The sequence below is a fragment of the Erinaceus europaeus genome, chromosome 13 (genome assembly GCF_950295315.1).
Source record: "Erinaceus europaeus chromosome 13, mEriEur2.1, whole genome shotgun sequence".
Taxonomy (NCBI): Eukaryota; Metazoa; Chordata; class Mammalia; order Eulipotyphla; family Erinaceidae; genus Erinaceus; species Erinaceus europaeus.
Window position 1 is genome coordinate 32,987,377 of NC_080174.1, and position 24,966 is coordinate 33,012,342.

At 40.1% G+C, this 24,966-nt stretch overlaps 1 protein-coding gene and 1 long non-coding RNA gene across 3 annotated transcripts in view; one reads left to right on the plus strand and one right to left on the minus strand.

Moving 5' to 3' along the window:
* Positions 1-9,675, minus strand: part of LOC132542718 (uncharacterized) — a 28,478-nt gene extending 18,803 nt beyond the window's left edge. Inside the window, exon 1 of the long non-coding RNA XR_009553691.1 lies at positions 9,621-9,675. This is a non-coding gene — a long non-coding RNA (uncharacterized LOC132542718). The remainder of the gene's footprint in view (positions 1-9,620) is intronic.
* RNGTT (RNA guanylyltransferase and 5'-phosphatase) overlaps positions 9,672-24,966 on the plus strand; it is a 301,664-nt gene continuing 286,369 nt past the window's right edge. The window contains exons 1-2 of one of the 2 annotated variants that reach the window (XM_060205495.1): positions 9,672-9,932; positions 24,454-24,563. In XM_060205495.1, coding sequence (XP_060061478.1) covers positions 9,869-9,932; positions 24,454-24,563 — 174 coding nt within the window. In that variant the 5' untranslated portion in view covers positions 9,672-9,868. The remainder of the gene's footprint in view (positions 9,933-24,453; positions 24,564-24,966) is intronic. The other variant, XM_007533539.3, reaches the window with a different exon arrangement.

Genomic DNA, 24,966 nt, shown 5'->3' on the forward strand with positions numbered 1-24,966 from the left:
ATGCTGGGAACTGAATTTGGGACATCTTGGAGCTTCAGGCATGCAAACCTGGTGTGGTGTCTCTGCAATCTCCCTCATCTTCCCTATGCCCTTTGTAATCAAAACCTATCACCCAACCCAGTCTCTGGGAGTTATGTGCTCTTCATCAGCACATATGTCTTCCTTTTAAAAAATTTTTTTATAAATGTCAATTGTTGGGAACATGTGTAAGCCTGATAGAGCTTAGGGAGAACCACCCCCATCTTTGGATGGAGGTCTGAGAAGATAACCTCTCGATAAGTCTCTCTCAACCGAGGTGAGCATAAGGGGGGAAACTCAGACTTGGTTCTTTCCTTCTTGACTCTCAGGCCCACAGTATTTTCCTTCTTGACTCTCAGGCCCACAGTATTTCCCTCCATTAACTGTAGGCCACATGGCCACAGATTCACTCATTCAAAGTCACCTTCTGATCACAGAAGAACACACCTTATCACACACTTCATCACACACCTCAGACCCCAGACAAGAGAAATGCCAAACTATATGGCCTTTTGATATCCATCTTCTCTCTGTCTCATCCTACGGGTTTAACTCCTATGCTTCTCTCGAATACCTTTGGATAATTAAGTTGCTTGTGTTATGGAAAATAACTGTCTTGTATCTCATGAATTCCTGTCATACCAACCCCTACCTTAGGGGCATGCTGACTGTTAAAAAACCTGTAATTTCTGTCATATTGCAACAATAATTACCTCCATTGCTTTTCTATTTAACTCATGTCAATTTTGCTAATAAACGGACTCTAGGATTCTGGGACTCTAAGGACTCAGATTCTAGATTCACACTAAGAGTCCCCTGGTGTCTTTTACTTCGTGTCACTCCTGTCGTGAGCGAGAAAGAACCAGCCCGTTACCTTTCCCCTGGAGGACACCCTGCCGGAGAAGGAGGGAGACACCCCGAAAGTCAATGGCCTGAATTCACCTATTAAAAGAAACAGAGTAGGAAGATGGATCAGAAAATACAACCCAACAATATGCTGTCTACAGGAAACCCACCTAACTCAACAAGACAAACACAGACTTAAAGTGAAAGGATGGAAAACTATCATACAAGCCAATGGCTCACAAAAAAGGGCAGGAACAGCTATTCTCATATCTGACATGATAAACTTTAAAATAGATAAGATTAAAAAAGATAGGAATGGACACAACTTAATGCTCAGAGGATCAGTCAATCAAGAGGACTTAACAATTATTAACATCTATGCACCCAATGAGAAGCCATCTAAATACATCAAACTTCTACTGAAAGAGCTACAGCAATATATTAACAGCAACACAATCATAGTAGGGTGCCAGGAGCCATTTCTCTGCTTTATAGATGATAAGCTTTGAGACAATGGAACCCCTCAAGACAAATGTTAATTCCCCCCTGGGCAGGCCATTTCCCCTTAGGTAAACCATTTATCAGTAATCAAGTGAGTCAACACACAGTTTGGTTCCTGCCATTTGTTGCAAGGAACATTCCTCTTTGAAGTTTGCTCCCCCTTCCCCTCCTCCAGCACTTCCCCCTCCTTCCCCAAAGCCTTATAATGCCTGTGTTCACAATAAAATTTAGAGCTTGATCAGAAACTTGACTTGCTCTCATTCTTCGCGTCTCTTGTCCCTATCATTTCAGGTCTCATTGGGTTGCTAGCCCCTGCTCACCGCCCTGCTGGCCGGGGCATTCTGGCGCCCGAGCGTGGGGCGAAGAAGCCTTCTGGACCTAGAAACTCCGCTGATAGAGAGGGTAGGCCTACCCGAATTCACAGAGTCACCGCAGCCCGAGGGGGGTAACGCAAAGACTCGCAGAGATCGCCACGGAAATACCTGCCCGTGAGTGGCATCTGGGGAAGAGTGTCACAGCAGCTGAGGTAAGCAAAACCATGGGACATGAATTCAGCAAACTATTTATTCATTAAAGGACTCAAGGAGTCACTCAAGACACGAAGAAATAGGGTTAAAAAAAGAAAGAATTAAAGAAGTTTTTAGACTATATTAAAAATATTTGCCCCTGGTTCCCCCAGGAAGGCACTATAAATGAGAAACGTTGGAGAATTGTTGATTGTCTTAATGATCACTTGATCACTATCAGTCTTTTGGTCCTGAACGTGTACCTGTTTCTGCCTTTTGTTACTAGAATTTAATTAATTATATCTTAAAAATCTATAATAATCACCCTGATATTAAAAACCTTATTACAGAGGGTGAAAAGGTCCTCCGGCAACTTTCTCGTCCGCAGTCCAGGACAAAGACCCCATCTCCATGCCCTTCTGTGGTTATTGATCTTGATCCCCCAGTACCCAGTCAAAATAAAAGCCTCCCAGCACCTGATGAAAGTAAAAGCCCTATTCCCCTCCCTACAGGTCCCACTGCACTTACTAAAGTTCCCTCCATTGACTCTCCTACTGCTAATTCACATGAGAATGAAACCCAGCATTCTTTCCCCCACCTCTATCCAGTTTTACAAAACCCTCCCTCTCCCACAGAGAATGAGGCTTTGCTAGAAAAAGAGGCTGCCAGATACTACAATCCCGATTGGTATCCTCCTCCCTTTAGTTCCCCTCCCTATATCCATGCTCCCACTCTCCAGCCTGACCCTCTCCTTGACAATCCCTCTGTCAGGTGGGCACGCTCAGGAGCCCTTACAGGAATTTCCACCCTCCGCAAGGTCCTTGCTGACCGGAGAGAGCAGCTTCAATTAATGAAAGAAATAGCTGCAGTTACAGAAGAGCTTACATTTTTAGCCTCACCAAAAAGCCCAATCCCTAAAGCTAAGACTAAACCATCCAAATCAAACCTGGTTTTGGCTTTCCCTATTACTCGGAGCCAGGCTCAAACTGGCTAGCCCTAACCCCTACGCTCTTCCTTGTCCAGACTGCCTCCCTACACCACCGCCCCTCCGTTTTGTGCTCTGGTCCTTGACTTGGCCAATAATACTGATTAAACCACCAAGGCTAAAACTCAACTAGCACGAAAAACAGCTTCCCTTAGAAAATTAGTAGAAAAAAAAAAAAAATGAGAACATTTACAATTAGTTAAAGAACTGTGGGCTCTTGATTTGGCATTATCTTAAAACTAGTCAGCCAAAAAAGATCCAGCTTTTTTCCCTCTACTCTCAGAAAGCTTAAAACCAGTTCTGAGTGAGATCTTATCTGGCTAACAAGCTATTCCTTAGAGAAAAAATGAAATCAATCAAACAAGATGTTCTCTTTAACTTAAAAGCTATTAACCAGAAAACCAGTACACACTTTTGATAGAAATTTAATTATTTATTTCTTTAAAACTGTAAAATGTACCTTAGCCACAAATGCCCCTCCTAGATAGATAGGCTGTGAGTTAGGAATCCAAAAACCAAAGCGGTTTTTCAAAGGGAAAATTTTCCTTTCACCAAGAATGTATGTTTTAAGTCTGTGCTAACCTTGTTTTCATTAATGTGTGTTAACCCCTAAGTAACTAAAGTTTGTTTTAAGTTTTAAATAAGATTTAGTTAAGCTAAATGTGGTTTTAAAGATCCAGACTCATAGAGTTGGCACACCTTTACCAGAGTAAAATATAGGACAGTTTCGTCCTTCTGATAGCTAATATCAGCATCAATTCATTAGTTAAAAAGATTTTCTGAGATATCTAGGCATGGTAAAATGCCTCTGTAGTCTCTCTCACTCTTGTGAAAATTGTAGATATTACCAGCACCTCAATATCAACTGCCACTGTTTGTTAATTTAATTCCATCCTTGAACTGACTTTCTAATAACCCAGTCAGTGTAGAGCAGTGGCCTTGCCAGGAAATAAAGGGTTAAACGTGCTATTCCTGGCCTGATAAATTTTTATTCAACAGATGTGATTCAACAAAATTATTTAGTGTAAAATGGTCATCTAAAAAAAATGTTAACAGTAAAAATTTATTTTAACATTTCAGCTATAAGGTTTATGTTAGCTTTTTAAGTTACCTGTCTAAATCAAAGTGAAAGATCAATTAAGTTGTGTACCCACCCTTGTTCATAGCTGCCCTAAGGGTGTGATAGCTTTGTGATAAACAAAGATCCTAACAAACAAAGTTTAACATTTTACTTAAAATTGTTTAAGTGATTTCAAAAAAAAAAAAAAAAAGCTTTTAAAATACTTTCTCAACTAAACAGGCAAAACTGGCTTGGGTTAGTAAAAGATAACACAATAGTTATGTTAATTATTTACATGCCAGAGGCTCTTGCAATGGTTTTCCTCTTTATATCTTTCTGCTCTTAAAAATTATCTGGTTTGTTTTAAGACACTGCCAGAGGTTTATTCTTGATAAATTAAGGTAATACATTGTGTTTTTGGTCTGATAAAAGATTTGTTTTGGCAAATCCTGATTTAACAAAATTAATATTTTGAATATTTAAACTATGAGGTTTTATTTTAGCCTTTTAAGTTGCCATATTAGAGTTCTAAGGAACAAAATCTATTAAGAGTTTTATATCTAAGCCTTATATTAAGCCTTATAATGCCTGTGTTCACAATAAAATTTAGAGCTTGATCAGAAACTTGACTTGCTCTCGTTCTTCGCGTCTCTTGTCCCTATCATTTCAGGTCTCATTGGGTTGCTAGCCCCTGCCGGGGCAGTAGGGGATTTCAACACCCCACTTTCTCAGCTTGACAGATCATCCAGGCAGAAAATCAATAAAGACATAAGGGAGCTAAATGAAGAGATAGATAAACAAGAACTATTGGACATTTTCAGAGTCATTCATCCCAAGAAACTGGAATATACATTTTACTCAAATCCACATGGGTCATTCTCAAGGATAGACCATATGTTAGGCCACAAAGACAGCATCAGAAAATTCAAGAGCATTGAAATCATCCCAAGCATCTTCTCAGACCACAGTGGAATTAAACTAACACTTATCAATCAACAAAAGATTAGTAACAGTCCCAAAATGTGGAAGCTCAACAGTATACTTCTTAACAACTTCTGGGTCAAACAGGAAATAAAGGAAGAAATCAAAATGCTTTGAGAATTCAATGAAAATGAAGACACAAGTTATCAAAATATTTGGGACACAGCTAAGGCAGTCCTAAGAGGGAAGTTCATAGCTATACAAGCACACATTAGGAAACAAGAAAAATCACAAATAAACAGCCTGATTGCACATCTTAAAGACCTAGAAGAAGAACAACAAAGGAACTCTAAAGCAACCAGAAGGACAGAAATTACTAAAGTTAGGGTAGAAATAAATAACATTGAGAATAGGAAAACCATACAAAATATCAACGAAAGTAAATGTTGGTTCTTTGAAAGACTAAACAAAATCGACAAACCTTTAGCCAGACTCACAAAACAAAAAAGGGAGAAGACCCAAATAAATCGGATACTAAATGAAAAAGGAGTTATCACAACAGACACCGCATAAATTCAACATACCATGCGAGGCTTCTATGAACCTCTATGCCACCAAGCTAAAGAACCTGGAAGAAATGGACGATTTCCTAGATACCTACCAACTTCCAAAACTAAGTCAAGAGGAAGTGGATAACATGAACAGGCCCATCACAGCTAATGAAATTGAAACAGTTATCAAAAATCTCCCCAAAAATAAGTCCTGGACCAGATGGTTTTACAAATGAATTCTACAAAGCCTTCAAAGAAGAACTAATACCTCTATTTTTAAAAGTCTTCCAGGAGATTGAAGACACTGGAATACTCCCTGCCAGCTTCTATGAAGCCAACATCACTCTGATACCAAAAGCAGACAGGGACATAACCAAAAAAGAAAACTACAGACCAATATCTCTGATGAACATAGATGCGAAAATATTGAACAAAATTTTAGCCAACCGGATACAGCAGTATATCAAAAAGATTGTTCATCATGACCAAGTGGGGTTTATGACAGGCATGCAAGATTGGTTTAATATACGTAAATCAATCAATGTGACCCACCACATCAACAAAAGCAAGACCAAAAACCACATGGTCATATCAATAGATGCAGAGAAAGCCTTTGACAATATCCAACATTCCTTTATGATCAAAACACTACAAAAAATGGGAATAGATGGAAAATTCCTGAAGATAGTGGAGTCTATATATAGCAAACCTACAGCCAACATCATACTCAATGGTGAAAAACTGAAAGCATTTCCCCTCAGATCAGGTACTAGACAGGGCTGCCCACTATCACCATTACTATTCAACATAGTGTTGGAAGTTCTTGCCATAGCAATCAGGCAGGAGCAAGAAATTAAAGGCATACAGATTGGAAGAGAAGAAGTCAAACTCTCCCTATTTGCAGATGACATGATAGTATACAAGGAAGAACCTAAGGAATCCAGCAAGAAGCTTTTGGAAATTATCATGCAATACAGTAAGGTATCAGGCTACAAAATTAACATTCAAAAGTCAGTGGCATTCCTCTATGCAAACACTAAGTTAGAAGAAATTGCAATCCAGCAATCAATTCCTTTTACTATAGCAACAAAACAATAAAATATACAAGAATAAACATAACCAAAGAAGTGAAAAACTTGTATACTGAAAATTATGAGTCACTACTCAAGGAAATTGAAAAAGACACAAAGAAGTGGAAAGATATTCCATGTTCATGGGTTGGAAGAATTAACATCATCAAAATGAATATATTACCCAGAGCCATCTACAAATTTAATCCTATCCCCATAAAGATCCCAAGCACATATTTTAGGAGAATAGAACAAATGCTACCAATGTTTATCTGGAGCCAGAAAAGACCTAGAACTGCCAAAACAATCTTGAGAAAAAAGAACAGAACTGGAGACATCACACTCTCAGATCTCAAATTGTATTATAGGGCCATTGTCATCAAAACTGCTTGGTACTGGAACATGAATAGACACACTGACTAGTGGAATAGAATTGAGAGCCCAGAAGTGAGCCCCCACACCTATGGACATCTAATCTTTGACAAAGGGGCCCAGGCTATTAAATGGGGAAAGCAGAGTCTCTTCAACAAATGGTGTTGGAAACAATGGGTTGAAGCATGCAGAAGAATGAAACTGAATCACTGTATTTCACCAAATACAAAAGTAAATTCCAAGTGGATCAAGGACTTGGATGTTAGACCATAAACTATCAGATACTTAGAGGAAAATATTGGCAGAACTCTTTTCTGCATAAATTTTAAAGACATCTTCAATGAAATGAATCCAATTACAAAGAAGACTAAGGCAAGTATAAACCTATGGGACTACATCAAATTAAAAAGCTTCTGTACAGCAAAAGAAACCACTACCCAAACCAAGAGACCCCTCACAGAATGGGAGAAGATCTTTACATGCCATACATCAGATAAGAGTTTAATAACCAACATATATAAAGAGCTTGCCAGACTCAACAACAAGACAACAAATAACCCCATCCAAAAATGGGGGGAGGAACTGGACAGAATATTCACCACAGAAGAGATACAAAAGGCTGAGAAACACATGAAAAAATGCTCCAAGTCTCTGATTGTCAAAGAAATGCAAATATAGACAACAATGAGATAACCACTTCACTCCTGTGAGAATGTCATACATCAGAAAAGGTAACAGCAGCAAATGCTGGAGAGGGTGTGGGGTCCAAGGAACGCTCCTACAGTGCTGGTGGAAATGTCAATTGGTCCAACCCCTGTGGAGAACAGTCTGGAGAACTCTCAGAGGGCTAGAAATGGTCTTACCCTATGACCCTGCAATTCCCCTCCTAAGGAACCCAACACATCCATCCAAGAAGATCTGTGTACACATATGTTCTGGGCAGCACAATTTGTAATAGCCAAAACCTGGAAGCAACCCAGGTGTCCAACAACAGATGAGTGGCTGAGCAAGTTTTGGTCTATATACACAATGGAATACTATTCAGCTGTAAAAAATGGTGACTTCACCATTTTCAGCCGATCTTGGATGGACCTTGAAAAATTCATGATAAGTGAAATAACTCAGAAACAGAAGGATGAATATGGGATGATCTCACTCTCTGGCAGAAGTTGAAAAACAAGATCAGAGAAGAAAACACAAGTAGAACCTGAAATGGAATTGGGTATCATACCAAAGTAAAAGACTCTGTGGTGGATGGGTGGGGAGAAGATACGTCCATGAAGGATAATAGAGGACCTAGTGGGGGTTGTATTGTTATATGGAAAACTGGGGAATGTTATGCATTTACAAACTATTGTATTTACTGTTGAATGTAAAACATTAATTCCCAATAAAGAAATAAAATTTTGTTTTAAATATTTATTTTCCCTTTTGTGGCCCTTGCTTTTTATTGTTGTAGTTATTATTGTTGTTATTGATGTCATCGTTGTTGGATAGGACAGAAAGAAATGGAGAGAGGAGGAGAAGACACAGAGGGAGAGAGAAAGATAGACACCTGCAGACCTGCTTCAGGGCTTGTGAAGAGACACCCCTGCACGTGGGGAGCTGGGGGCTGGAACCAGGATCCTTACGTGGTCCTGGAGCTTTGAGCCATGTGTGCTTAACCCGCTGTGCTACTGTCAGACCCCCCCTCCATTTCTTCCTTTACTATAATTTTTCCTTCTCTGGGTTGTAATATAACTTAATCATGTATTACGTAGTCTTTTTTTTTTTTTTTTTTCCAACTTTTTCCCACTTGTAATAGAACATATGAAATGCATTCAAGTTTGTCTTTTCCTTATTTGCTTCCTTTCACCTTTATGGGTGGGGGCAGTAGTTAATGGATTACAGTTTGGTTGTTAACACATGGGTACACTTGTTCTTTTTTCATCATCATTCATCAAAACATTCTTTCTTACTGAGAAGGGCCAGGCATTCGGAGACTAAGTTTCCCATTTTCAAATATATTTAACATTCCTCTCTCCCTCGCCCTACCAACATACTTCATACTCCTGCAGTTCAAACAAGTACTTAAGCAGGGGCTTAAACTACACTATAATGACTTTGCCAATTGTCTGGCTTTGCATTGAACAATCTAATTTCTCTGGGGACACAATAAAGTCTTATTTCAGGACGCGGTTTATAAAATGCTTCCAGAGCCTCTGCTCCTTTGCCTAGACAATGGAGAACCAGCCAAGTATTGGGGCTACATGGGGTGTGTATGGTGGGGCAAGTCCTGGGTCTGTGTAAATCACATTAATTAGCATTTGAGAGCCTGGCTTTGTTCCAGGGATGGACAAACAAAACCTCTAAAACTTGTTTTTGGGATTCATTTCAGAAATGTTAAGGAGCTTTAGAAATACTACCCAAAATGAAACTCCTCACTCCCGATACTCCACAATCTTTGGCTCATAGATGGTTTCTGTCTGAAAGTGGATCCTAGATACTCTGGAGGGGGAAATTCCCCAATTCCCAGATGCAAGCTGAACTCCGAGCTTGGTCGAAAAGGGGCGTTATACTTGGCGCTACGATAAGGGTAACAGTTTTTAGAAAAAGCATGGAATTCGGACTGGTACAGGAGGAGAGCCATTGCGCTTGCGCGAGGCTGTTTGAAGTGCGCGCTGGGATCTCGTGGGGCGGCCAGCCAGACGAGGAGGGGCGGGGTCAAAGAGGACCCGCCCCCGACCCGCCCCCCTTCGCCATCGTCTCTGTCCCACCTCTCCGCAGCTCTTCCCTTTCTTCCCCTCTGACCTCGGAAAAAAGGGGGCGGGGCATCCGAGGGCGGAAGTAGCTGTGCATTGTGGGCTCGCCGAGAGCGGTGGAGTTGAGCCGGAATGAAAGTGGCGCGTTTCTCCTGACGTTACCGGAGCGGGAGCGGCTGGGAGCTGAGTTGGGGGACTCGGTCCGGGTTTGCGTGTTTCGGGTGTCGGGCGCGAAGCGGACCGCGGGAAAGCGCGGCAAGCGTTAGTGGAAGAGGCGGCTCGGCGTGGCGCTGAGACATGGCTCACAACAAGATCCCGCCGCGGTGGCTCAACTGTCCACGGCGCGGCCAGCCGGTGGCAGGTAACCCGGGAGGAGTGTGTTCGAATCCCGGCGCGCGGCGGACTCGGCGCGGGCCGACGGAGGGGGCGGTTCTCAGGGGTCTGTCGCCTGCTAGTCGGGTTCAGGACCCAGATGTGCTGGGTGGGATGAAGCTCGGTGTATGAGTGCTGTGGGGAGCGGTGCATGTCACTTTGCTCTGAGGGGAATGGGTGTCAGGTTTGTGTGGCACGGGCCGAGGAGCCAGGACTGCAGTGGGCAGGACTTTCTTGAAGCCTAGCCCGAAGTCCGCGAGCCTTGCAGGTTTTGGGAAGGGGAAGGGATTGGACGGCCGAGGCTGGGGAGCTGGAGGGGGTGGGCAGCCCAGGATGGTGGCCCGCGTCTAACGTTGCGGTGCGGGGCGGTAATGACTTTGATTGTGGAGTTTGTCTCACCGAGACCGACCTTCTGTCAGCTTTAAAGCTTGCAGTTAAAATCTGACGACACACATCCAGGAAACCTTGCCCTCTCACAAGTTTTCTCCGGCTCCTCTGTAGTCCCTTCCATTGATCTGCTTTTTTGTCACTTCAATTGAGTTTGCACTTGGTACAAAAAAAAAAAAAATTATTATTAGAGAGGGAGAACTAGAGCATCATTTTGAAACATGAAATGTCAAGGCTCGAAACTCATGTCCCCAAGTCTGAGTCCAAGGCTTTATTCCTTGTGTTGTCACCTTTAGGCTGTGCATTTGCTTTTTGTTTTGCTTTTATTTTTAAAAGTGAACGGGAATATTTTGTACTCTTTTTGAGGGAGAGGTCTCTGGCTTCTTTTGCTTAGCATTATTATTTTGAGATTTATCCTTGCACTTGTAAGGTTCTCACTAGTGTATCCCTTGTGATGTGTTGTTTCCATTTTTTATTGTCGATTTTTAACACACCTGCTCTGTACCTGCTGTGAACATTGGTACATTTGTTTAGATTTCCTTATGTAGACATAATGCTTTTGTTGTCTCTTGTGTATCATATGGTGCGTGTGTTGATTTACCTTTTATTGTTACTTTAATTGAGTTAAGGGGTTATGGTACTGTTGATGACATATGGATAAATCTCTCATCTGCCTGTGATAAGTGTCTGTAAAACTCTCTCTTTTTTTTTTTTTTTACCAGAGCACTGCTCAGTTCTGGTTTATGGTGGTGTGGGGGATTGAACCTGGGACGTTTGAGCCTCAGGCACGAGAGTCACTTTGCATAACCATTATGCTATCTACCCTACACAAAACTTTTTAAAGAGGCAACAACTTTTCCCCAAATTGGTGGCATTATATATTTCCACCATTAGAGTATGAGAGTTATATTTGCTCTACAGCCTTTCCACCATTTAGAATTTTCAGTCCTTTTAATCTTAATCGCTGTGATAGGTGTGTAGGACAGTTGACCCTGGGACAGCATGAGGCTTAAGGACAACCTCCCTTCCACCCATTGCAACCAAAAACCTGTATATAATCTCATTTCCTCCAGCCAAGCTTGAACTATTAATAGCCCATTGAATAGAAGCCTGTACCTTTTTTTTTTTAATGAGTCTTATTTATTTATTTTTTATTGATTTTTATTTTTGAGAGAGAAGCAGAAACACACACACACACACACACACACACACACACACACACCCCACCCCCACAGAAACACCAGAGCACTGCTCAGCTCTGGTTTATGGTGGTATGGGGGATTGAACCTGAGGTTTAGGAGCCTCAGACTTGAGAATCTGTTTGCATAACCATTATGCTGTCTCCCCCACCCAGAAGCCTGTACCTTTAACATGAACAATCCATTACATGTTTTGTATGTGTTAAATACTGCATATAGTAAATTAAAGGAAAGAAAATCATAAGGAGTGAGGACAGAGTCATGGCTATGCAACACTTTTGTGCCTGAGGTTCTGAGGTTCCATCTTCAGTCCCATTCCTAGGATAAGCCAGGGCTGAACAGTGCTCAGTTAAAACAACAACAAACAAACAACAAGAAAAGAAAATCAGGGCCAATCAGTGACATACACAGGCTTCCATGTGCAAGGACCCAGGTTCAAGCCTCCAGCCCCCACCTGCAGGGGGGAAGCCTCAGTGTTGTAGGAGTCTCTGTCTTCCCCTACCCTCTAAATTTCTCTCTCTGTCCTACCAAAATAATACATAAAAAAAGAAAGAAAATCATAGGGAAGAGAAATGCATTTACGGTACTGTACTGTGTTTGTTAGTGCTGTAAGTTTAAGCCATTTGTTTACCAGAAATTCCCAGTATGAGTGTATCTATGCAGTTCAAGCATTTGTGGAAGTGTTGGTTGTAATAATATCTCATTGTGATTTGATGTCAAACTTTTCATGTGTTTTTCAGCAATTCATAGTGTCTTTTGTTAAGTGTCTAAATATTTTGGCCAATTTTATTTGGTGCTTATCTTATTATTGAACTCTTAGAATTTTTTAAAAATATATTTTTTATTATCTTTATTTATTGGATAGACAGCCAGAAATGGAGAGGAAAGAGGAAGATAGAGACAACTGCAGCGCTGTTTCACCACTCTTGAAGCTTTCCCTCAGCAGATGGGGACTGGGAGCTCAAACCTGGGTCCTGGCATACTATAATGTGTGCTGTGCGCTCAGACAGCTACGCCATCACCCAGCCTCTCCAACTCTTAGAATTCTTTTTTTTTTTTTAAATTTCTTTATTGGGAAATTAATGTTTACATTCGACAGTAAATACAGTAGTTTGTACGTGCATAACATTTCTCAGTTTTCCATATAACAATACAACCCCCACTAGGTCCTCTGAAGTACCTGCATTCTCCCCCCCACTCACTCCAAAGTCTTTTACTTTGGTGCAATATAGCATTTCCAGTTCAGGTTCTACTTGTGTTTGCTCTTCTGATCTTGTTTTTCAACTTCTGCCTGAGAGTGAGATCATCCCATACTCATCCTTCTGTTTCTGACTTATTTCACTTAACATGAGTTTTTTAAGGTCCATCCAAGATCAGCTGAAAACGGTGAAGTCACCATTTTGTTCAATATTTTCGCCTCTATGTTCATCAGAGATATTGGTCTGTAGTTTTCTTTTTTGGTTGTGTCCCTGTCTGCTTTTGGTATCAGAGTGATGTTAGCTTCATAGAAGCTAGAAGGGAGTATTCCAGTGTCTTCAATCTTCTGGAAGACTTTTAAAAGTAGCGGTATTAGTTCTTCTTTGAAGGTTTTGTAGAATTCATTTGTAAAACCATCTGGTCCAGGACTTTTATTTTTGGGGAGATTTTTGATAACTGTTTCAATTTCATTAGCTGTGATGGGCCTGTTCATGTTATCTACTTCCTCTTGACTTAGTTTTGGAAGTTGGTAGGTATCTAGGAAATCGTCCATTTCTTCCAGGTTCTTTAGCTTGGTGGCATATAGTTGTTCATAGAAGCCTCGCATGGTATGTTGAATTTCTGTGGTGTCTGTTGTGATATCTCTTCTTTCATTTAGTATCCGATTTATTTGGGTCTTCTCCTTTTTTGTTTTGTGAGTCTGGCTAAAGGTTTGTTGATTTTGTTCACTCTTTCGAAGAACCAGCACTTACTTTTGTTGATCTTTTGTATCGTTTTCTTATTTGCAGTGTTATTGATTTCTGCCCTAACTTTAGTGATTTCTGTCCTTCTGGCTATTTTAGAGTTCCTTTGTTCTTCTTTGTCTAGGTCTTTAAGATGTGCAATTAGGCTGTTTATTTGTGATTTTTCTTGTTTCCTAATGTGTGCTTGTATGGCTATGAACTTCCCTATTAGTACTGCCTTAGCTGTGTCCCAAATATTTAAATGCTTGCGTCTTCATTTTCATTGAATTCTCGAAACATTTTGATTTCTTCCTTTATTTCCTCTTTGACCCAGAAGTTGTTAAGAAGTGTGCTGTTAAGCTTCCACATTTTGGGACTGTTACTAATCTTTCGTTGATTGTTAAGTGTTAGTTTAGTTTCACTGTGGTTTGAGAAGATGCTTGGGATGATTTCAATGCTCTTGGATTTTCTGATGCTGTCTTTGTGGCCTAACATATATATGGTCTATCCTTGAGAATGACCCATGTGGATTTGAGTAAAATGTGTATTCCAGTTTCTTGGGATGAATGACTCTGAAAATGTCCAATAGTTCTAGTTTATCTATCTCTTCATTTAGCTCCCTTATGTCTTTATTGATTTTCTGCCTGGATGATCTGTCAAGTTGAGAGAGTGGGCTGTTGAAGTCCCCTACTATGATTGTGTTGCTGTTAATATATTGCTGTAGCTCTTTCAGTAGACTTTTGATGTTTTTATATGGCTTCTCATTGGGTGCATAGATGCTAATAATTGTTAAATCCTCTTGATTGACTGATCCTTTGAGCATTTAGTTGTGTCCACTCCTGTCTTTTTTAATCTTATCTATTTTAAAGTCTATTGTGTCAGATATGAGAATAGCTGTTCCTGCCCTTTTTTTGCGGGCCATTGGCTTGTATGATAGTTTTCCATCCTTTAACTTTAAGTCTGTATTTGTCTTGTTGAGTTAGGTGGGTTTCCGGTAAACAGCATATTGTTGGGTTGTGTTTTCTTATCCATCTTCCTGCTCTGTGCCTTTTAGTATGTGAATTCAGGCCATTTACATTTATTGATATCAAAGACTGACTATATTTTAGCACCATTTTTGTAGATTTTTAGAGTGTTCTGATATAGGGCCTATTTATGGTGCTCTGACTGTTTATAGAAGACCTTTCAGAATTTCAGGGCAGGCTTGGTGATAGTTGATTCTGTCAACTGTTGCTTGTTTGAGAAGGTTTTTATGCCTCCATCTAGTCTGAATGACAGTCTAACAGGATACAGTAGTGTTGGTTGAAAGTCTTTCTCATTGAGCACTTGGTAGATATCTTGCCATTCTCTTCTGGCCTGTAGTGTTTGTGTGGAGAAGTCTGCTGCTAATCTTACGTACTTTCCTCCATTGGTGACTCTGTTTTTCTCTTGCAGCCTTCAGGATCCTTTCTTTATCCTTATTCCTTTCCATTCTAAGTATGATGTGTCTTGGTGTCTTTAAGTCTGGGTTAATTCTGTTTGGGACCCTCTGGGCTTCTTGAACCTTTATGTCTTTGATGTTGTCTAGAATAGAGAAGTTTTCAGCTATTATGTCCTGAAGAATTGCTTTCTTCCCCTCCCTCTCTTTCTTCCTCTTCTAAGCCAATAATGCGTATTTCATTTCTTTTGGAGTCATCCCACAGGTCTCTGTTGTTGTTTTCAGTATCTCTTAATCTCTTGAAATCTCTAACTTCTTTTTTAGTTGTCTTTAATTCATTCTCGATCTTGCTAATTCTGTCTTCAGCCTCATTTATTCTATTCTCTCTCCCCCTCTACTGTTTTCTGGAATTTATCTATCTTTTTACCCTGTTCTGATATTGTTTTAGCTTGTTCAGCTAGTTGTGTTCTTAGCTCAGCTATTTCAGCTTTCAGCTCTCTAATAACCTTTAGATAATTAGTGGTTTCTTCCAGAGTCTCATTTGTTGTTTTTGTACTTCTGATGACAATTGTTTTAGCCTGTTTACTCACTCCTGTGATTATTTCCTTAACTAGTGTTTTTATGTTGACCTCATTAGTTTGTACTTCACCCTTTGAGGGCCTTAGCTGGACTCTTGTCCTGGTTCATTTCTCCAGTATTTCTTCTTGTTGGTTTAATCATGTAATATAGTATGTTATGAGGTCCCTCTCTCAGTACTTTTCAAATTACTGATCACTCTTGTCTGGATTGACTTGTGTCTAAGTAAGTTAATTAAAGGCTTCAGAGTTGTGGAAATTGACAGTTGTCAATATTATTTTAATCCCTGAGCTAATTTGGAGCTCAGTGACTTAAAAGCTTCTTTTGTTCTTTTTCTTCTCTGTAGGCTATGGGAGCCTGAGGGCTTTTAAACTATAAGTAGACTTCTTAGCTTAATCACTCACTCCTGACCAATCACTCACTCCTGACCAAGAGATAAAGCAGGGTGGGGCAGAGATAATCCAGTGATTATGGAAAGACAGTCTCACTGCCCCACTCTAGGCCACCGGGGTATAGATCTTCTCCTGAGTTTCCTGGTTAGTTCTCTGTCCCGTGGTGTCAGCATAGGGCCTCTCTGCTGCTACTCCAGATTCTGAGGGCAGTAGCAATGGAGATTCACAGTTGCATTTGGTGAGTCTCAGGGGAGTCCTCTCCTCCCTTCAGCCATCCCCTTGTTGGTGAAACAGACTGGAGGTGGTGTCTCAACTGATAAACTGCTGGACTGTTACCAGCCACTTAATCTCTCCCTAGGTTCCTCTCTGTCCATGTGCTATACATGTTTGTACTCACTGGTGATTTGGTGGGTTCCTGAATTTGTTCTAGTCCTGTCTTGTTACCATCCCAGGTGGTCTCCTTAGAATTCTTTATTCTGAATTCAGATCGTTTTGTCAGATAGAGACCTTTAAAAATCTTTTCCCATTTGTAGCTTACCTTCTGATACTCTTACGTTTTACATTTTGACTAAATACAGATTAATGCTTTTTCTGTAAAGTGCTTTTTCTTTTAAACAGAGGTGAAAAATTTCTGTAGTGAAATAAGTGCGTTATCTACAGTCTATCTGCCTGATTATTGAAAATTTTTTAGTAATATTATGGGCAGGAAAAGTTTTCTAGTCGTTCTTAAGATTTTCTCATTTAGTTTGTAGGACTTTACAAACTCTTGATAATTATATATATCTATATTTTAAAAATTTGGTGGCTGGGTGGTAGCGCAGTGTGTTAAGCACACATGGTGTGAAGCATGAGGACCAGTGTAAGACCTCCCCCCCAACTCCCCAACTGCAGGGGTGTCGATTCATAGGCAGTGGTGAAGCAGGTCTCCAGGTGTCTTTCTCTCCTTGTTGTCTTCCCCCTCTCCATTTTCTCTCTATCCTATCTAAATACGACAACATTAATAACAACAACTATAATAACTACAATAATAAAACAAGGGCAACAAAAGGAAAAATAAATATATAAAAAAATTTAAAAATTAAAAAATTTTAATTATCTTTATTTATTCGATAGAGACAGCCAGAAATTGAGAGGGGGCGGATAGGGAGGGAGACAGAGAGACACCTGTAGCCCTGCTTCACCATTTGTGAAGCTTTCTCCCTGCAGGTGGGAACCAGGAGCTTATATCTGGGTCCTTTTGCACTGTAATGTGTGTACTCAACCAGGTGCGCCACCACCTGGCCCTTGTTAATTCTAATTTTTTGGGCTTCTACACATAAAGAAAACCTTTTAGTTTTTATTTAATGATATATGAAATTTTAGTCAATAAAATTATATAAATGATAGATAAAAGTGATATTGAAATAAAATCTAAGCAAGTCTTAGTATTTTTAAATTATTGAATTAAATTATTGTTTGAAGATGGTTTCATTCACGTGGAATCTAGAGATCTGATACACATGAAAATAGAAACAGAAGCAAGAAAACCATTTCTGAGACTTGTCAGAGGGTCCAGGGTTGGTACATCTGGTTAAGCACACACATTACAGTGCACAAGAACCCAGGTTCAATCCCCTGATCCCCACCTGCAGGGGGTAGGTTTCACAAGTGGTGAAGCAGGCTCTGTCTTTTACTCTCTGCCTTTCCCTCTTCTCTCAATTTCTCTGTCTCTAATCAATAAAAATAAGTAAAAATATAAAAAAAAAACAAGACAATAGTATTATCTTTGGGAGGTGGGAGAGTAGGGATACAGAACTTTGATGTTGGGTATGGTGTGGAACTATACCATGTAATCTTACAGTCTTATAACGTACTATTAATCACAAATAAAAAAACCCAAAAGCATGAAAAAAATTAGTTTTGGATAGAGAAACTGAGAGGTAAGGGGGAGACAGGGACTGAGAAAGACCCTCTTGCAGCTGGGTAGGGGGTGCAATGAAGGCTTGGGATGGGGTTTAAACCCAGGTCCTTGTACATAGTATGGTGTGCTGTCTTCAGGTGCCACTACCCAGCCCCAGGTCTTACTGTTTTTAGTGAAATAATTCTCTTACGTTTTAACATTTGCATGTGGTTAGAACACAGCCATATTGTAGTTGTAGTGAAAACAGTACTTGATAAGCATGTTAGAGCAGGCTTTTTAATAATGTCTTTCATTATAATGTTGACTTTACATACCCAGTAGAAGATGTGGTAAGAGAAAATGCTTTTGTTTTGTGTTTTTGGTAAAAGTCATGGTTTTGAGAATTTTCTCGAGACTGTTGCATGATAACTTGTAGTTTCCTCCTCAAATGAACTCATCATGTTTTTCTTTATTTACTTTTGTGTTATCTTGACTTCTCCCCCTACTCTTTACAAAACTTTTTTTATATATGGTTTCTCAAAAATTTTTATGTAGTCTAGGAAGTAGTAGCACAGTGGATTGTTATTCTCTTCCTTAAAAAAAAACACAAAACTTTATTTATTGCATAGAGACAGCCAAAAATCAAGAGGAGAAAGGGGAAGAGTGGAAAGACAAAGAGACAACTACAGTACTATTACTGCTTTACCACTCGGGAATCTTTCTCCTTGCAGGTTGAGACTAGGAGCTTGAACCTGGGTCCTTGTGCATTGGTACAATCAACCAGCTGTGCTACCACTGGCCCAAGTGTTGGACTTTCAAGCATGAAGTCTCAAGTTTGATTCCCAGTATCACATGTGCTGGAGTGTTTCTGTTTCTTCCTCTTCCCCCCAAATAAAGTAAAATAAAATAAATTTTTTTTATTAATACTGATTTAACATTTCTTAACAAAATTATAAAATAGAAAGTTAGAGGTTTATACCTATATATCTGTGCAACTCACCGCCCCCCTACCAGGTCCTTGTGCCATTGAGCCCTCCATAACCACCACAGATTTCATAGTCTAGGGAATCCGGTGGTAGAGCAGCAGGCTAAGTGCATGTTGCGTAATGTGCAAGGACCGGTGTAAGGATCCGGGTTCTAGCCCCTGCTCCCCTCCTGCAGCGGGCGTTGCTTCACAAGTGGTGATGCAGGTCTGCTGGTGTCTGTCTTTCTCTCCCCTTCTCTGTCTTCCCCTCCTCTCTCCGTTTCTTTCTGTCCTATCCAGCAACAATGACATCAGTAATAGCTACAATAATAAAAAACAACAAGGGCAACAAAAGGGAATAAATAAATATTAAAGAAAAAAAAGATTTCACAGTCTAAGAGGCCTCTTCCGCCTGACAATATACTCCCAGCAAATGCTGCATTTATTCCATTTTTATGGAACAATAGTCAATAAATACTCTGCTTTTTTCATCGCTACTCTGCGGGTCATAAAAAATTCTGTTTATTAAAAACTGTTTCAGGGGTCTGGCTGTAGCACAGTAGTTTAAGCCCCTGGTTCCCTACATGCAGGGTGGGGGGTCCGCCTCACAAGTGGTGAAGCATGTCTGCAGGTGTGTTATCTTTGTCTCCCAGCCTCTGTCTTCTCCTCTCTCCATTTCTCTCTGTCCTATCCAACAACGACAGCAATAACACCAATAGTAATAATAGCAATGATACACAACAAGGGCAACAAAAGAGAAAAAAAAACTGTTTCAAATAAAAGAAATTCACTTTGACAGGAACTTCTTTATAGCTTTGTCTTTCTCACAAATCAGTAGCAGATAGCTCTGGAGAAATGACCCAGGAAACATTTTGCAGGCCAGAAAAGGAGTCATGCATCTACATTTAGAATTTTCTTCATAAATACACAAAGAAAATCACACATTCCCTTTGGAAAACAGTATGGAGTGTCCGTAAAAGAGTTACAGTGGAAATATCTTACGATCCATCCATATCTTAAAATATCTTACAATATCTTGAAATATCTGACAATACCACCCATAAGTAGATATCCAGAAGATATAAAGACATTTGAAAGGGTAGATGCCCACCTATTATGCACTGTTCACAATAGCCAAAATACTGAATCAATTTAAATGCCCATCCACAAGTGACTGGATAAGGAAGTTTTGGAATATATATATTCAATGCGATACTATTTGGCAGTTTAAATTGATGAGATTGTGTTGTTTGGTCTAAATGAATAAAATTGGAGGTAATTATGCTAAGTAGGAAGTAGAAGATGTTTATAGTTTATATAAACTATAAAGTTAGTTTATAGGAAACTAAAGCAAACAAACTTGTAAAAAAAAAAAACTCTAAAAACTAGATCTGATAGGATTTGCTGATGAGTTGGACCTGGGCATGTGAGAAAGAAGAATCAATGCAAAAGCTTTGTGGGCTGAGCTATTGACAGCTTAAAGAAAGCAGTTTTTGTGTTTGATGAGATGGAAAAGACCATGAGAGGGTCACCTTTTTTCTTTCCTTTGTCAAGCCATTCTTTTTTTTGTATTTTTCAGGACACTCCATATATATGGGCCTGGGGTTTGAAGAGAGATAGTGAAAAGACTGGGAAGGAGAGGTGAGAGAGAGAGTGAGAGTAAGAGGAGAGGAGAGGTCTTAAGAATGCCAAATACTATAGAAGTCAGTTGAAAAAAATTATCTAGGTACCATCTCTGGAATTGAAAAATTATGTTGTTTCCTGTGTTGCTGCTTTTTGTCATAAGGTATATCTTTATGATTCAGCAATAGCATTCTTGGGCATTTATCAAAAGGACATGCAAACATTAACTTGAAGTGACATGTGATTGCCATGCTAATAGATGTACTATCCATAATAGCCAAAGAGTGGAAGCAGCCTAAATGCCCATTGACAGATGACTGCATAAAGAAGTTATGGGATATATATACTCTATGGAATACTGCTCTGCAATCTAAAAGGATAATGTCCTGTCCTTTGGAACAAAATGGTTGGAGCTAGAGGTGAATAGGTATAATAAAGCAAGTAAGGAGGTGAAAGACAGCTACCAGATGGTTTCATCATAGGTGGAGTCTAGAGAACTGAACTTGCAAAGGAAAAAAAAAAAATAAAACAGAAGTAAATAAATTTTCTAAGACTGTGAGGTGTTGCACCAAAGTAAAGGATGGGGGGGGGGTGTGTGTGTGCAGGCTGGTGGAAGAGGACCTAGGTGGGGGGGTGGTGTGAGTATTTTGCAGAAGACAAATTTTATACATGCACCAACAACTGTATATGCTGTTGACTGTAAACCATTAATTCCCCCCCCCAAAAAAAAAACTGTGAGAACAATGGTAGTTATAGTTGGGTGGTGGTGGTGGGTGTGATTGATGTAGAATTATTTTATATCCTGAAATCTTCTAATCTTGAAAACCACTATTAATCACAAATAAAAAAAGAGGAAATAATGAAATATTTAAATATGTAGAAGCAAACATAAATAAAACACTAGGACACTAAAGTCAGATGGGAGATTCAACCCTATTGACAACAGTAAGTTAGTAAGATAAACAAATGGGACTACATAAGATTAAAAAGCTTTTACACATCAAGTGAATCTTCCTGAATGGCAAGAAGGCATCCTAATAATTGGGAGAAAATATTTACACATCTACGGATAACAAAGGATTGATAATTGAAAAGTATATGAGGAAATTGTGGAACACAGCAATAAGAACCTTGGTAGTGTAATAAAAAAATTGGGTGGGGGGACAGGGCATATTATCTAACTATACACTTTTCCAAAGAAGACATACAAATGACAAACAGGCATGAAATTGCTTCACTCCACTTATACAGATGTGCATTAAAACTGCAATCAGATACCATCTCACATTGGTGAGAATGACCTACATAAAAAAGATCAGAAAGCCAAGTGTTGGTGAGGCTTTAAAGACCAAGAAACTCTGGCACATTGCTAGTGGGATTGCATAGGGTGTAGCCTCTGTGGAAAACAAGAAAAAGTCTGTAAACTAATAAAAATGGAAATATGATTCAGTATGCAACTCGTAGGCATAGAGCCATAGGAAATGAAAACATTAATTCGAAAGGATTTATGTACCACTATGTTTGTAGGTGCCCTATTTATAATAGCTGTAATATTGAAACAACCTGAATGCTCACCCATAGATGATAGGCTAATGAAGTTGTAGATATAAAGTTTAAAAAGATGGCAAAAAATATGGATGGAAGTGGTGGTGATTATACTAAGTGAACTAAGTAAGGTTAACTACAATTACTGGATGGTTTCATTCATGTGTGAACTATAGCTCACTAAGGCATTTTTTTCACTTTCTTTTTTATATACTTATTTATTAGATAGAGACTGAGAGAAGGGGGAGATAAAGAGGGAGAGAGACACCTGCAGCCCTGCTTCACCACTTGTGAAGCTTCTCCCATGCAGGAGGGGACGGGGGGCTTGAACCTGGGTCATTGTGCTCTGTAGTATATGTGCTCTACCAGGTGCGCCACAGCTGGCCCCTCACTAAAGCAAATTAGCTTGCAAAAAAGTAACCAAACTATCTCTTAGAGTGAGAACTCTGGTGTTTATCAGGGGGGAGCTCATTAGGGTAAAGATGGAAATAAGTGGATGGACACAGGAACTACAGTAATAAAATAATTCCATTATCAATTTTCTAGTACTCCGTTGTTAAAGGCTCTAAGAAAAAAATTTTTTAATGTAGTGGTTTATAATTTAGAGTTGTAATGGGAGTTTCATTAAGTAGTACTGTTTCTTTTTTTATTTTTAAAATGGAAATATTGACAAGACTATAGGATAAGAGAGGTACATTTCTACACAATTCCCACCCCCAGAGCTCCATATCCCATCCCCTTCCTTGATAGCTTCCCTATTCATTATCCCTCTGGGAGTGTGGACCCAGGATCATTGTGGGGTGCAGAAGGTGGAAGGTCTGGCTTCTGTAATTGCTTCTCGACAGGACATGGGTGTTGGCAAGTGGATCCATACTCCCAGCCTGTTTCTTTCTTTCCCTTGTGGGAAGGCGGGGCTCCAGGACACACTGTGGGGTTCTCTGCCTAGGGAAGTCAGGTTGGCATCATGGTATTATCTGGAACCTGGTGGCTGAAAAATAGTTAACATATAAAGCAGAACAAATTGTTGACTAATTATGAACCTAAAGGCAAGAATATTGCAGATGAAGATTTGGCGTCTCCGTTTTGGAAAAAGCTAGTATGTCTATTTCAGGTATATTCAAAAGGGCACATGACTTTACTAGATTTTGCCTGTGCCTGACATCTAATATGCAGGTGGACACAGGTTAGTATCTGGGGAGATGGAGTCTTAGTTGGAAAAAGGGCTAGAAAGCTGGATCAGGAAGAGAGTAGCTCCCAAATATGGGTAATATCTATATATATAGTTAACTGTAAACCCCACCGGTTAGATCTGGGGCCCATATTCAGCACAGGAGCCTATGTAACCTCTGCATCCCTGTAGGTCTGAACTCGCATTCTGTGGTCACTGCTAGGAACACCCATTATCCTTGGGTGGTATATAAAGTATATTGTCCACCCTCCCTTCAGAGTATGGAACATTCCGTAACGTTGTTGATCCACATTGAGGGCAAGGTCCTATAGGAGCCCAGAAAGGGGTCCATTATGTTGTTCTTTTTTTTTTTTTCTCCAGACAGACTCTATTTCTTAGGGCAGAATCAATGCTGTGGGCAGAGTGGGCCATAGCTGCTCCGTGTCTAGGTGGCAGGGATTGCCACTGAAGGTGCCAGTAGAGGTCATGTGGCAGGAGGCTTGGCCCTTCCTGCTGGGAGACTAGGTTGAGCTGCTACCAGGTTCTGCTGGAGGTGGGACTTGGTTGGTGCAGCCTTCCTGCCCTCACAGCCACCAAACCTTCCAGGGGCAGCAGCCTTTGTGCGGGACTGCGGTGTTGTCTGTGATGGAGATCTCTTCCAGGCCCTCCATGGTCAGCCCCTTGATGGCAGACAAGCTCCCTGGCCCCAGGCCTTTTACCACTGCTTGGACATGGGTTACCCCCTTCCCAGCTGTTTTGCTGGATGCAGCTCTGCCCGCCGCTGTCTGAGCTGCTATGCCTATGCCCTTCTTGGTATTTGGAAACCCCTCTGTGCTGCAGGAGGTGTGGGCAAGGGGCTGGTTGCCAGGAGAGACCACCTGGATCTGTGTGTTGTTGTAGGACACTTTAATGTGAGTGGTTGTTATCTTCTCATATCTCTTTCCTGCTCACTGCTGAGAGCTCTCCTATCCTGGAACTGGAGGGTAAATGCTGAAACTCCCACGCTGGGCAGCCACCGTGGGCTCCAAATTGTGGGGGGGCTCATTATGTTGTTCCTTAACTGGTTATTTCTTTTGTATTTGATTGCCAATTTCTAGAGTTTATGTTGCCTTTTAAATGTGGAAGGAAAGTAATTTAAAACAGTTTATGGAAGTGATTTTGAAAATGACTAAATGTAGAGTTTTAAAATGGAACATTCCCTTTCTCACTTTTTTTTTTTTGGGGGGGTTGTCATTGCAATTCCATCATTTCAGGTCATTTTCCTCCCCCAGATAGTAGACACTACAGAAGCAAAGCTTCCCTTGAGTATGCTGGGGGCTGGGCTCAAACCTGGGTCATGTTCACGACAAAGGAAGCACACTATACAAGTGAACTGTCTCACCAGTCCCTAACATAGGCATTTTCTTTAATGAAAATAATCAGTCGTCTTTATGTTGTATAGGGAGATTCTTACCTCTGAAGACAATGCTTGGACCACGATATGATAGTCAAGTTGCTGAAGAAAATCGTTTCCACCCCAGCATGCTTTCAAATTATCTGAAAAGTTTGAAGGTAAGAAGTGAAAGATTTTTTTGATACTAATTTAACAGGATTATTGTATCCTTCTCAGCAAGTGGCTTAACAAGCAAACAAATACCTTGGAATAATTGACTCGGGAAACTGCAAAAATTGTACATAGATGTATGTAAGTACTTCCTTCAGCTTTTCTCAGTGTTGACATAATCGTGACATAACAAAAGAAGTCATTGACATGGGCACAATACTGTTGACTAGATTGCAGACATTTAGCTGCTACTATTTTTTTTAAAATTATTTATTTATTTATTCCCTTTAGTTGCCCTTGTTTTTTTTTTTTTTTTATTTGTAGTAGTTGTTGTTATTTATGTCCTCATTGTTGGATAGGACAGAGAAATGGAGAGAGGAGGGTAAGACAAGAGAGGGAGAAAGACAGACA